We start from the raw sequence: 13,556 nt of genomic DNA on the forward strand, positions 1-13,556 counted from the left end.
AGAGAGGGGGATAGTGACTCTAACTAGGGAGACTTCACCTTCACTTGCCCCACCCCACCCTAGAGGTGATAACATGACCTGGTTCCCCCTGCTGTACTTAACTCTGTCTTGGAGGGATGCTGCACTGGGCTGTACCCAGCTGATCAATACACATGCTGCAGGCTATAGCCCAGACAAAAGACCCAGAGGGCTCAAAAACACAAAAGCCAAGGGTCTTTGTGCAGTCAGCCTCTCTCTACTAATAAAATAATCAGAAAGGACCACTAAGTCCTAAACCGAACACCAGAGGAAAACAAAGTCACCAAATGATAAGACCAAATAATAAGAATTAAAATAGTAATAACTGCAATCTTTTCCTCCTTCACTTCATCCCATGTGAGTAAGGTGCTATAGAAAGGAGTTTCTTATCTAGTGATTTAAAAAGCAGTGATTTTGTTTTTTTAACATTCTTAGCTTCTTAGAGTATATGTGACCAAAGTCTAAGAAATTAAATTTGTCAAGATACATTGAATAAAATTTTGCATATTCTAGAGACTAACTCTAAAAACTGTACTAGGATCCACTCAAAAGTAACATTTACCAGCAAAACTTGTAATTATAAACAGTATGATCTAGCCAGGCAGTGGTGGCACATGCCTTTAATCCCAGCACTTGGGAGGCAGAGGCAGGGGGATTTCTGAGTTTCAGGCCAGCTTGCTCTACAGAGTGAGTTCCAGGACAACAAGGACTACACATAGAAAGAACATCAGATCCTTTCTCAGGGAAATCACAAGCATGTACCACAAAGGACCTCAACCCTAATCCTGAGTCCCTGCATGAAGATCCTGAGAGATGAAGTGAAGCCTAGGTCGCTCTACAGACTCCAAGGTGTTGGAGGATCAAAGCTGTGAGACGTCTGTCAGGGAGATTGGCTTACACAGAGTGGAACCAGCCTGTTAGAGACATATTCTGCAGGCAGAAAAGATGGAGGGATGGAGCCATCTAAGCCCTCTGATATCAGATATTAAGCTACAGAACTGGGTTTCAACCTTCCTAATGCTGTGTCCCTTTAATACAGTTCCTTGTGTTGTGGTGACCCCCAACTATAAAATTATTTTTGTGACTGGCTCCTCCCACACTGACGTCACAGGCCATTACCTAAGCCCCGCCCACAGTCAGACTTGAACTCAGCAACTGTAAATACCGACAGGGATTCCCCCGCCCACGCCCACCCCCGCCCTGGCCCCGCCCCTCCACCATGACCCAGCTCACCCGCCCTGGCCCCGCCCCTCCACCATGACCCCGCCCACCCACCCTGGCCCAGACCCTCCACCATGACCCCGCACCTGCTGGCCCCGCCCCGGCCGCCTTGTATCCTGCGGGCACTGCGTTCCGGCCGTGGCCTCGGCCCAGTTAGGAGCTGCCGGAGACACGAAGCTGGCTAGAACCGGATCCGCGTGGCCCCGGGGTGGGCGGGGCCTCGGCTCACCGTCGCTAGGCCCCGCCCACCGCGTCCGCCTGAGCCGCCGACCTCCGTGCTGTGTCTCCGCCGCTGCCAAGGGCCTCTGTGACGCACTTCCGCTTCCGCGGAGGGCGGGGCTGCGCCTCTGGAAAAGCGGCGAAGGCCTTTCCGTCTGGAGACGCGGTGCCTCTTCCGGTTCTCGCGCGCCCGCGAGAGCACTTCCGGTCGAGCTCACCTCTGACCCTGCGGGGCGGAAGCAGACGCGGCTCGCACCGGACGCTGTTTCCGGTAACCGGGGGTGTCCGCGACCCGCGTCCGTCACCCCGCGTTCCCGTCGCTGGCGTGTGACGTCACCGCGCCCGCTCGGCGGCCGTACCGAAATCCCCGCGTCTCCCGCCGACCCCGTCGCGGTCTCCGAGATGTCACAGCCGGCGACCGGGACCCGCTCAAGCGCATGGTGGCGTCTCCACAAAACCCCGGCGGCGATGGCGGCGATGGCGGCTTCGATCGATCCCGTGATTCCCCGCGGTTCCCGCCGTTACAGTCGCGCAGTCCGTGACGTCACAGCCGGCGACGAGGACCCGCTCTGGCCGCGCGATTCCCCTATGTCAATGGCAGCGTCGGGCGATCCCGTGATGCCCCGCGGCGCCCGCCGACCTCTTCGCGGGCTTCTGACGTAACAGAGAGCGCGACTGAGTCCCGCGAACCCGACCGCGTCCTGTCAGCGGCCGCACCGGGATAGTCGTCGCTGCCGACCCGGGAGCCGTCGCGCTGACCATGACGTCACAGCCGGCTTGGGGTCTCACGGCGGCGGCGGCTGCGATCCATCCCGTGATTCCCCGCGGCGGCCCCGGCTCTGTTGATACTAATCAGGTATCAATAAACAGTAACCAATCAATAAATCTTGGCGCAGGCCATTGTTCCAGCACTCGGGAGGCAGAGGCAGAGGCATGACGGTGGTGGGATGACGATGACAGTCAGTAATCGTGATAATCGGTAATCAATACTAATCAATGACGAATAATCGATGCTAAAAATGATCAGTAACCATGATAACCAATGATCCATAACCAGCCGTTACTGCCAATCGGTAATCAATACCGATCAATAATCGATAATCAATTATCGATAATTAATAACCAATACTGATCCATAATTGACGACAGCAGTCAATGCAAATCAATAGTCAACTTGGCAGGATCCAAATATAAATATAAATATAAACATAAAATGTGCAACGAAATACGAAAATAAAATTATAATGAAGTGAAATGCAAAGTATAAAATATGAGATAAAATGAATAAAAATATAAAATAAAATATTAAATACGGAAAAACCTAAATAAGATAAAAATATGAAATATAACGAATAAAAATGTAGTAAAGTAAATGAAAATGGAATAAAATAAAGTATAAATATAAAACTAAGTAAACGAAATAAATAAAAATATAACAACAAATAAAATAAAATATAAAACAAGCTATAGAGAGACAAATTATTATTAATTATTATCAATATTATGACGTACGGTGAAGCAAAGTTGGTCAAACAGCGTCTGACAGGAAGTGACGCGTGTAGTATAATATTTAACAATTTTATTTCCGTTACACAGCCCGGTGCAGAATTAAATGTCCGATCAGAATTTTATTTTAAATCTTTAATTTATTTTATGTTATATTTTGTATTTGATTTCAAAGTTTACATTGTTTTAAAATGATTTACTTTTATTTTTATATTTTATATTTTATATTTAATGTATTTTATATTTTGTTTTGATTTTATATTTATCTTCATAGTATGTTTCATACTTGTTTTATATTTTACACTTTATATTTTATTATATATTTTAAAGATTAAATTTATTTCTTCTTTTATATTTTGTTTTAATTTATATTTATTTATTTTATAATTTACATTTACATTATATTTTACATATATAAATTTTTAATATTTTATATTTAAATTTATATTTTGCTTTATTTTATATTTTATATTTAATGTATTTTGTATTTATTTAATATTTTATATTTATGTTTTGTATTTTACATTTTATATTTTATTGTATATTTTAAATTTTGTTTATTTCATATTTTATTTAATATTTATTTCTTATTTTATATATATATATAATTTATGATATTTTGTATTTTATATTTAATGTTATATTTTATATTATTTTATATATTACTTTACTTTTAGTTTTTCATTTTCTATTTTCTATTTTATTTTGTTTTAAATTGTGTTTTTTATTTACATTTACATATATATTATATTTATAGTTTGCATGTTATATTTTATTATATATTTAAATTTTATTTTACACTTTGTATATTATGTTTTATGTTTTATATTTTATATTTTATTTTTATGTTATATTTCATATTTTTATTTTATATTATTTTCTATTTTATTTTGCTTTCATTTTTTAATTTTATATTTTATATTTGATGTATTTTACATTTTATTTACTTTTTATTTTATTTTCATTATATTTATATTATATTTTATACTAATGGTTTATAACTTACATTTCATATTTATTATATATTTTAATTTTAAAGTATAATTCTTATATATTTACATTTAATTTCATATTTTCTATTTAATAATTTGTTTTATTTTTATTTCATATTTTATATTTTATATTTGATTTATTTTATATTTTATTTTATTTCATATTTTATATTTATGTTTTATATTTTACATATATTTAAGATTTTAAATTTTGTTTTATTTCATTTTATATTTTATATTATTTATTTCATATTAATATTTATATTATATTCTATGTTTTAGTTTGTATTTTTTATTATTTTCCATTTTAATTTACTTTTTTGAATTTTGTACTTTAAATTTTATATTACCGAATTTTATGTTTTATATTTACATTTACATTGTAATTATCGATGTTTTATATTTAATATTTTTTCCATTGTAGTTTAATTTAATTTTTAATTTTATATTTTAGAATTTATATTCGATGTATTTTATATTTTATTTTTATTTTTATATTTTATGTTTTATGTTTTATAGTTGATGCATCTGATTGATGAATTTGGAGACACGGCTTCATCATCTCTATCGATTTTCCTATGATTTATTTCCCAGCCAACACAACACGGAGACAAATCCATAAGGGACGAGGTGAGCCCCTGAGACCCTGGCGGACACGGTTGTTCAAGGCAGGCGGCAAAGAAAGCACTGGATATTATTGATTAATAATAATTAGTTATTATTTCACGGGGGGCTCCTGCGAATTTATACACATATCTGAATTTTTGTTTATTATACACATATTTATATATATTACAGAGATATATATATATGTTTATATATATACTACAGACAAATATATGTATATATATATATATATTATAGACATTTGTATATATTACAGACATTTATATATGTTACAGACATATTTATATATATTATGGACATATTTATATATATTACAGATATATTTATATATTACAGATATACTTATATATATTATAGACATATTTACATATATTACAGACATATTTATATATATTATAGACATATTTTTATATATTACAGACATATTTATATATTAGACAGACATTTATATATTACAGTCATTTACATATATTACAGACAGATTTACATATATTACATATATATTCCAGACATATTTATATATATTACAGACATATTTACATATATTCCGGACATATTTACATATATTACAGACATACTTATATATATTACAAACATATTTATATATATTGCAGACATATTTATACATATTACAGACACATATATATTATAGGCATATTTATATATATTACAGACATATTTACATATATTACAGACATATTTATATATATTGCTGCAGACATACACATTAGATATACTTATACATATTATAGACATATATATATTTAGACATATTTGTATATATTACAGACATATTTGTATATATTATAGACATATAATGTGTACAATAAACACATATTCAAATATGTGTATAAGAAACAAATATTCAGATCCATGTGCCATAATATATATAAATATGTCGATGAGATACGAATGTTCAAGTATGTGCATAATATATACTAATATGTAAATATATGTAATGTGCAAAATATATATAAGTATATAAATATATAATGTATATAATATATATAAATATATAAATACATATAAATACTTTTCTAACCATAGGTTGGCATTACTGGAAATAAAAGATATGTGAAGAAATAATTCTATCTTTTAATGATGAAGAACTATTTAATTCAATTTAATTTTTTAAATTAAAATTAATTAATTTAGTTTAATGATGAAGAAGGAAAGAAACTAATTTAATTTTTAATTTTTAAATTTCAATAGGGAATCCTGGGAAATGTTGGGAGCAGGGAGACGAGGTGGGCAGAAAGAGATGATCTTAGCATCCATAGGCAGGCATAGTCAGGACAGAGGTAAAGCTCTCTCTGGTGTTTAGTACAGTGCTAGGGGAAAACTGTGATCATTGCATCTGGGATAACAGACAGTGTGGTAGATCTGTAGAAAGCTTACCTGTGTCCTGGCAGGTAAAGCATGTGGTTGAACAGGGACTGTCTGCACAAGTGGGGCTGAGACACAGGGATGAGGCAGGAAAGGAAGGGCAGGTGGGCATTGTCTATCTTATCTATAAGATGATGCACAGGGGGGAGGCAACTTCCACTGGTATTCTGTCTAAAAGTAAGTGCAACTGATCTTAGGATCTGCAGTAACAGATAGTGAGGTAGGTCTTTGGACAAAGTACCCATTCTATTGCCATGCATGGCTTGTGGTTGAACAGGAGCGTTTTTCAATAATCAGGACCTCAGGCCAAAGATGAGTTTGTAAACCCCAATCAGTTGTTTCTGAGAGTCCACAAAGTCCACTTGAGCAAACATCCTATGACAATCCCCCCTTGTCAACAGCAAGTCAACGTACAACTGCAGGGTTAAGCTACATATTGATAACTAATACACCTTACAGAGAAAAAGTTAGTCTACCCATCATGGTTGTCAGATGATTTTGCCCCCTTGATTGGTTCCTGCAGATTATGCCAGACATGTAGTTTTTAAAATATTAAGTTGCTGACCTATATGTTAATGCCCCAATCTTGCTGTAACTACAGTACTCACCACCTCTAGATTCTCAGTTTCGATCTCATGTGAGGCTGACTGATGAGAATCCTTATTACAGAGCTCATAATAAAGACCTCCATGTGTTTGAATTACAATAGGCTACTTGTTGGTCTTTGGGGTCTCTGTGACTTGGACATAACATCTTAGTGCATTGACCCAAGACCCTCAGGACTCCCAACTAAAGGATTGAAAGGCCGGTTGTTAATAGCCCCCATTCTTTTTGGGTCAGTGGCTTGTCTGCCAGATTTGAGATAGTGTGCCTTGGTTTTCAGGTTTTTCTTGAGTATCTGTGGAGGGAGATGACTAAATTGAACGTGGAACCCTGCTACAGTGGATACCCTGGAGAGTCGCAGTGTCGAAGTGCTTCGAAGATGTTCCAGAGCCTGGTATAGTGAACGGTGTTTCTCTGGTCTTAATTTCTGGGAAGGTTAGAGCAGACTTAAAACCCTGCTACAGGGCTCACAGCTGCCCTCCTGTCTTCATTTTCTCCTTTGTCCAAATGGAGGAATCTACTGGTAGCCTTTACCGCCCCCTTGTGGCTGTCTATTTTGGCTGTGGAAGTTTGTCATTCTCTCACTGAGGAAATGAGACAGACTCCATCCTAATTGATTTAGTTACTAGCCCCACACCTTAGGTTAAATCCTTCTTAACAACAGGACCTAGACCCATTGACTAGTCCATGACAGAGAGCTCTTAAAGACAGCATCCAGGGCAAAATCAGGCTCTGCCTACCTTATTTTACAGGGTAGAAAAACAAAGACCTCATTTCCCACCTCCTTAACTACCCTCTGTGCAGTTCATATGTGACTCTGTAGTTTTGAACTTGGAGCTGTCATAAGATGGGAGGTTGTTCTTCATTGATTGTCACAAATTTATCATATCTTCCTTGGGTCAGAGATCCTGTTCTTTGTTGGTGGTCATTTGTGTTGTGTGAGACAATCTGCTTTTCTGTCCACCTTCCAGCTGTTTTAGCTTCCTCTTTGGTAGCACTGGCCTGGGAACCCAGGGGTTAAAGACACCTCACCCCAGAGCAGCACAGCCTCTGAGCTCCCATTCCAGTGTATCCTTCCCTGCTCTGAGCCAGGTGCCCTCCCTATTTTGTCCTTGCTCAGCCACAACTCCAAGTCCCTCTTGTGGTGGCAGGCGCTCCTGTAATTGATATGGTTAGCTCATTGATTTTGTGTTGTAACAACTTCCTCATTTATTATTGTGTCTGTGTCATAGTAGTTTTCAGTTCTCAGCATTTCAGAGCTACAGTCATCTGAAGGAGCCTCAGTTGAAGGCGTGCCCTCATCAGAATGGCTGGGTGCTATGTCTGTGAGAGGTAGTGTCGATGATTGATTAGGAAGGCTCTTCCTTTGAGGGTGGCAATATCCCTAAGCAAGTGGTCCTGGGCTGGATGAGAGAGCAGGCTGAGCATGAGACAGTGACCAAGCAAGAAAGCAAGCCAGGAGACAATGTTTGTCCATGTTTTTTTCATTGTATATTTTATTTACATTTCAGATGCCATTCCCTTTCCCCACCCCCACCCCCAAGAAAAGCCCTATCCCATGCCCTTTTTTTCTTTATGCTTTTGTACACCTTTTTAAAAAGTATTAATTAAAGGCATTATAAGTTTGTTAATGCTGAATCAGAAGTGTAACCCAATACCCAACCTAGATATATAAACTATCTTTGACTGGTGGAGACACGTGAACATTTGCCTCCATGTCCCCACCTTTCTCTCTCTTTCTCTCTCTCATCACCTAGCTTCTCCTCTCCTTCTTCTCCTCCTCTCCTTACTCCTTCTCTTCCTCTCGGTACTCCTTCACACCTTCTTTCCTCTTACATATCACCCTTCCTGTTAAAATACAACTTTTCTCTCAAAATACATTTAGAGCATAATTATGCCAATTTGTACCAGTGCGGTACAAGTTAGTCCTAATACCCAGTACATCATTTTGTTGACTAACCAGAACCTCTGTCATCTATCCTAACTAAAACTCTTAGTGCTGAACCTGGATTTTTTTTCCTTGGCTTTAGAATGAGTGTCAGCTGAAAACCATCCACTCAAAAATTTTCTCTCAAGGTAAATAGCCAGGATTGGCTATGAGACCATAGGTCTTCAACAGCGTCAGAAATCCAGAATGGCTGAGTTAATTGTCCATGCTTTTTGTTTTCAGTTTCTAATCTAAGCTCACAAAATGATGGACTGTGATCTGACAGAACCATGTACAACAGACATTTATTACCTGAGATGCTTTTGTTTAGAGGACTCAATCACAGCAGAAGAGTAGCAAGTTAGAACAACAACATTATTTTGCTGCTGTACAGAATCTATATTGTAGATTGTATTCTTGTGGACAGGACAAATTTTGGGTAGAAAGATTTTTGGATTGGTTGGGGTCTTTAACTCTCCATTAAGGGTCCTGCCTGATGCAGGATGTGGCCTCTTCAGCGTCCATATCTAACTGCTATACATCTCAGCTCAGATCAACATTAGACTCCTTGGTACTTATTTATGATCTCTGACATATCCTAAATGTACCCCCTCCCACCCCCAGCCAGCTGCAGATTTTGATTCATTTTCCCCTCTGGCCCTCTCTTGTCTCTCACCACACCTGTTGCTGGTTCTCCCCTATTTCCCCTTCTTATCTGCTCTCCCATACAGTTCTCTCTCTTTCATCTGCCTCCTATGATTGCTTCACTCCCCCTTCTGAGTGAGATTCAGTCATGCTCATTTCGGCTTTCCTTGTTGTTTAGTTTCTTTGTGTCTATGAAGTGTAGTGTGGGTTTCCTGTATTTTATGATTATTATTCACTTGTAAGTGAGTACATACATGCACGTGCTTTTAGATCTGGGTTACCTCAATCGAGATGATAGTTTCTATCTGTATCCATTTGCCTGCAAAATTCATGATGTCCTTGTATTTAATAGCTAAATAGTTTTTCCTTTTGTAAATACATTTTCTATATCCATATTTTGGTTGAACAGCATCTGGATTATTTCCACTTTCAAGTTGTTATAAATAAAATGGCTCTGAATTAGTGGAGTCCCTACTTTAAGTCACCTGTCTTCACAGAGTTCCTCCTGTATCTCCTGTTGGTCCTTTGAGAGGGTGTGATCCCCTGGGAATCCATGATGGTGCATCAGGTCTGTATTGGGTTAAGTACATCCTATTCACTGAGGCCAGACGTGGCAGCGCAGTTATGGGAAGAGATTCCAATGATAGACAGCAGCTTTAGGGACAGCTCCTGCTACAGGTGTTGTAGGACCATCATGAAGACTGAGCTGCACATCTGCTTCTTACAGGCCATTGGTCCTTTGTCCACCTGTGAGTGTTATTGTTTTTGTCTCAGTTTCTTAATGGCCCCAAGAGTCTGCTGGTCTTCCTGTGGAGTTCCTATCCTGTTCAGGACCCTCAATCCTTTCCCCAACTTTTCCATCAGAGTGACCAAGGTGCATGCAATGTTTGACTGTGGATCTCTGCTTCTGCTTCAGTCAGCTGCTGAGTGGAGCCTCTCAATGGGCAATTATGGAAGGCTCCTGTGTGGGAGCATCACAGAGTATCCTTAATAATGTCATAGATTCAAGCTTGTCCATGTTGGTCTCCAATTGAATGAGTTTTCATTGTCCACACCTTCATTCTTTGCTCTAGCTTTATCTCTGCATTTCTTTTACACTGGATAAATTTTGTTCTTGGTGTCTCCAGTGTTGTGGTTGAATCTGATACTTCAACTTTCTTTTCATACTCCCATACATTCCCCATTTGGACTCTGTCCCTCAATCACATAAGATACTGTGCACACATTTGCTGTTCAATGCTATGCTATTTTGCAAACCTGGTGGTTTTATATTTTGAACTTTATTCATTCTGTTTTTGGTTTTCTAGAACAAAATTCTCTGTTAAGCAATTCCTGTTCTGATTGTAGATATAGAAACCACATAAGCCACCTGACATGTTTTTGTTCAATAAGCACATGATTTTTTGCTGCTCTTCATCCACCTCTTTCATTTTGAAATTCAGCCAAATGCATAAATTATATTCTATTTCTCCAGATGGCTTCTGCTCATGTCATCAATATTATCTGATGCTTCAGATTCATTGAATTGCAGGTGTATGATGTTCTGCCTGTTATGATTGTTGTGAAATTTTTTAATAAATAAGTGTATTATGGCTGGGTACATGAATATGAACGTGTGCCTCATCTTTACAGTTGTCAGAAGATGGCCTCAGAACTCATGATCTTGAAGAAATGGACAGGTGTTGGTCCACATGTGTATGCTAGAAATTGACCTCCATTATGTAGAAGACCAGCAAGAGCTTCCATCTCCTGAGCTATAACTCCTGAACTGCATTTTTTATTTCTGATCAACGTATACATTACTGCTGGGCGGTGGTGGTGCACGCCTTTAATCCCAGCACTTGAGGGACAGAGACAGGATTTCTGAGTTCCAGGCCAGCCTGGTCTACAGAGTGAGTTCCAAAGCCAGCCAGGGCTATACACAGAAACCCTGTCTCGAAAACACACACACACACACAAAAAACAAAAACAAAAAACAAACAAAACAAAACATATATATTACTAATATTTTCATCTGTCAATTTTTAACTGTTTACACATGCATTCCCTTTTCATAAAATTTAATTAATGTTGCTGTTTAAACTGGTTCACTTTATGTTTATGCAAGGTGAATACAGAACTGCAGTGAATGCATAACTCTTTGCAGTAACTTCAGTAAAGAACTGTGAGTTCATTCTATCATTTTTGTTTCCTGGTTTATTTTGGTAGCAGAGTGAGGTTCTTAACATGTAACTTTTGCTGTCCTGAAACTCATTGCATAGACTGTGCTGGCATCCAGCTCAATGACATACACCTGCCTATACCTCTGTGATTAAAGACATGAGCAAATACACACAGCTCGCCCATCATGTTTGTAGTTAGTAATTGTTCATCCAGCTTTTCAGATGTGTGCTCAGTACAGTTGATCTGTTTCCCCTGCATATCCCTCTCAATTGCCATTTGAGTTGCAAGGCTATATCCTATTCAGAGGGTTCAGGAGTGACACAGGTGAACCCTATGTCAAGGGTTCAAGTGTCAATATTTGAAGTTTCTCCTAAACTGACATGGTGATTATATTATAATTCTTGTGTCAGAAAATAAGTGGAGGAATCACCTGAATTATTTGATTATATTGTCTAGGAAGCATAACTTTACTTTATAGTGATGTGAGTATCAGACTTTGTGTTGTACACATATATGTGTTATGCATGTTTTTATTTCTCAGGACTGGCTGTGATAGGATAGCTTAGATTTCTTGGTGACATATTTTCCTGGATATTATTTATTATATTCCTATTCTGGTGTCTAGGCCTCTGGGTTTGAAGTGATTATTGATTTAGGTACTGATTTCTGGATTTGTCTTGCTTGGGTGGGAGTTTTGTTCCTGGGTTGCTGTTTGATGTCTGGATTTACAAAGAGAGTTGCCTGAATATTGCTTCTTTTACTGACCTGTTTGGTGGGTATCCTCAAGAGGGAATGCTGGTTAATGTTGGGAGCAGTGAGAAGCAGTGGGCAGGAAGAGATGATCTTAACAATCCACAAGGAGATAGAGTCAGGACAGAGGTAAAGCTGCCTCTGGTGTTTAGTACAATGCTAGGGGAAAACTGTGATCATTGCATCTGGGATTACAGACAGTGTGGTAGACCTATAGAAAGCTTACCTGTGTCCTGGCAGGTAAAGCATGTGGTTGAACAGGGACTGTCTGCCCAAGTGGGGCTGAGACACAGGGATGAGGCAGGAAAGGAAGGGCAGGTGGGCATTGTCTATCTTATCTATAAGATGATGCACAGGGAGACAGGCAACTTCCACTTGTATTCTGTCTCAGAGTAAGTGCAACTGATCTTAGGATCTGCAGTAACAGATAATGAGGTAGGTCTTTGGACAAAGTACCTTTTCTACTGCAGTGCATGGCTTGTGGTTGAACAGGAGTATCTTTCAATAATAAGGGCCTCAGGCACAAAGATGAGTTTGTAAATCTCAATTAATTGTGTTTCTGAGAGTACACAAAGTCCACTTGAGCAAACATCCCATGACAAGCCCACCTTGTCCACAGCCTGTCAAGGTACAACTGCACGGTTAAGCTACATATTGATAACTAATACACCTTACAGAGAAAAAGTTAGTCTACCCATCATGGTTGTCAGATGATTTTTTGCCCTTTTGATTGGTTCCTGCAGATTATGCCAGACGTGCAGTTTTTAAAATGTTAAGTTGCTGACCTGTGTGTTAATATCCCAATCTCGCTGTAACTACAATAAATACCCAGCACTTCTAGACTTGCTCTCTCAGTTTAGATCTCACGTGAGGCTGACTGGTGAAAATCCTTATTACAGAGCTCATAATAAAGACCTCCATGTGTTTGCATTGCAATAGGCTCCTTGTTGGTCATTGTGCTCTCTGTGGCTTGGACATAACATCTTGGTGCATTGACCCAAAATCCTCAGGACTCCTAACTAAAGGATTGAAAGGCCAGTTGTTAAGATGAACCATTGTTCTTCCTGTGTCAGTGGCTTCTCTGCCAGATTTGTGTGTATGCCTTAGTTTCCAGGTTTTTCTTGATATGTGGAGGGAGATGACTAAATTGAACCTGGAACCCTGCTATACTGGATATGCTGGACAGTCCCAGCCCCAAAGTGCTTCAAAGATGTTTTAGAGCCTGGTATAGTGGACGGTGTTTCTCTGGTCTTAATTTCTGGTAATGGTAGAGAAGACTTGGAACCCTGCTACAGTGCTCACAGCTACCTGCCTGTCTTCATTTTCTCCACTGTCCAAGTGGATGAATCTGCTGGGTAGCCTTTACTGTCCCCTTGTGGCTGTTTATTTTGTGTGTGGCACTTTGTTATTCTCTCATTGATGAAATAAGACAGACTCCACCCTAGTCGATTTAGTTACTAGCCCCACACCTTGAGTTAAATCCTTCTTAACAACAGGAC

The 13,556-nt window shown here is 38.7% G+C and overlaps 1 protein-coding gene across 2 annotated transcripts in view; it reads left to right on the plus strand.

Annotated features, from left to right (window-relative positions):
• Window positions 1–1,968: 1,968 nt before the first annotated feature.
• LOC143437385 (uncharacterized) overlaps window positions 1,969–13,556 on the plus strand; it is a 32,222-nt gene continuing 20,634 nt past the window's right edge. Inside the window, exons 1-3 of one of the 2 annotated variants that reach the window (XM_076922205.1) lie at window positions 1,969–2,437; window positions 4,476–4,586; window positions 6,853–6,966. In XM_076922205.1, coding sequence (XP_076778320.1) covers window positions 6,880–6,966 — 87 coding nt within the window. In that variant the 5' untranslated portion in view covers window positions 1,969–2,437; window positions 4,476–4,586; window positions 6,853–6,879. The remainder of the gene's footprint in view (window positions 2,438–4,475; window positions 4,587–6,852; window positions 6,967–13,556) is intronic. The other variant, XM_076922204.1, reaches the window with a different exon arrangement.

The sequence above is a fragment of the Arvicanthis niloticus genome, chromosome Y (genome assembly GCF_011762505.2).
Source record: "Arvicanthis niloticus isolate mArvNil1 chromosome Y, mArvNil1.pat.X, whole genome shotgun sequence".
Taxonomy (NCBI): Eukaryota; Metazoa; Chordata; class Mammalia; order Rodentia; family Muridae; genus Arvicanthis; species Arvicanthis niloticus.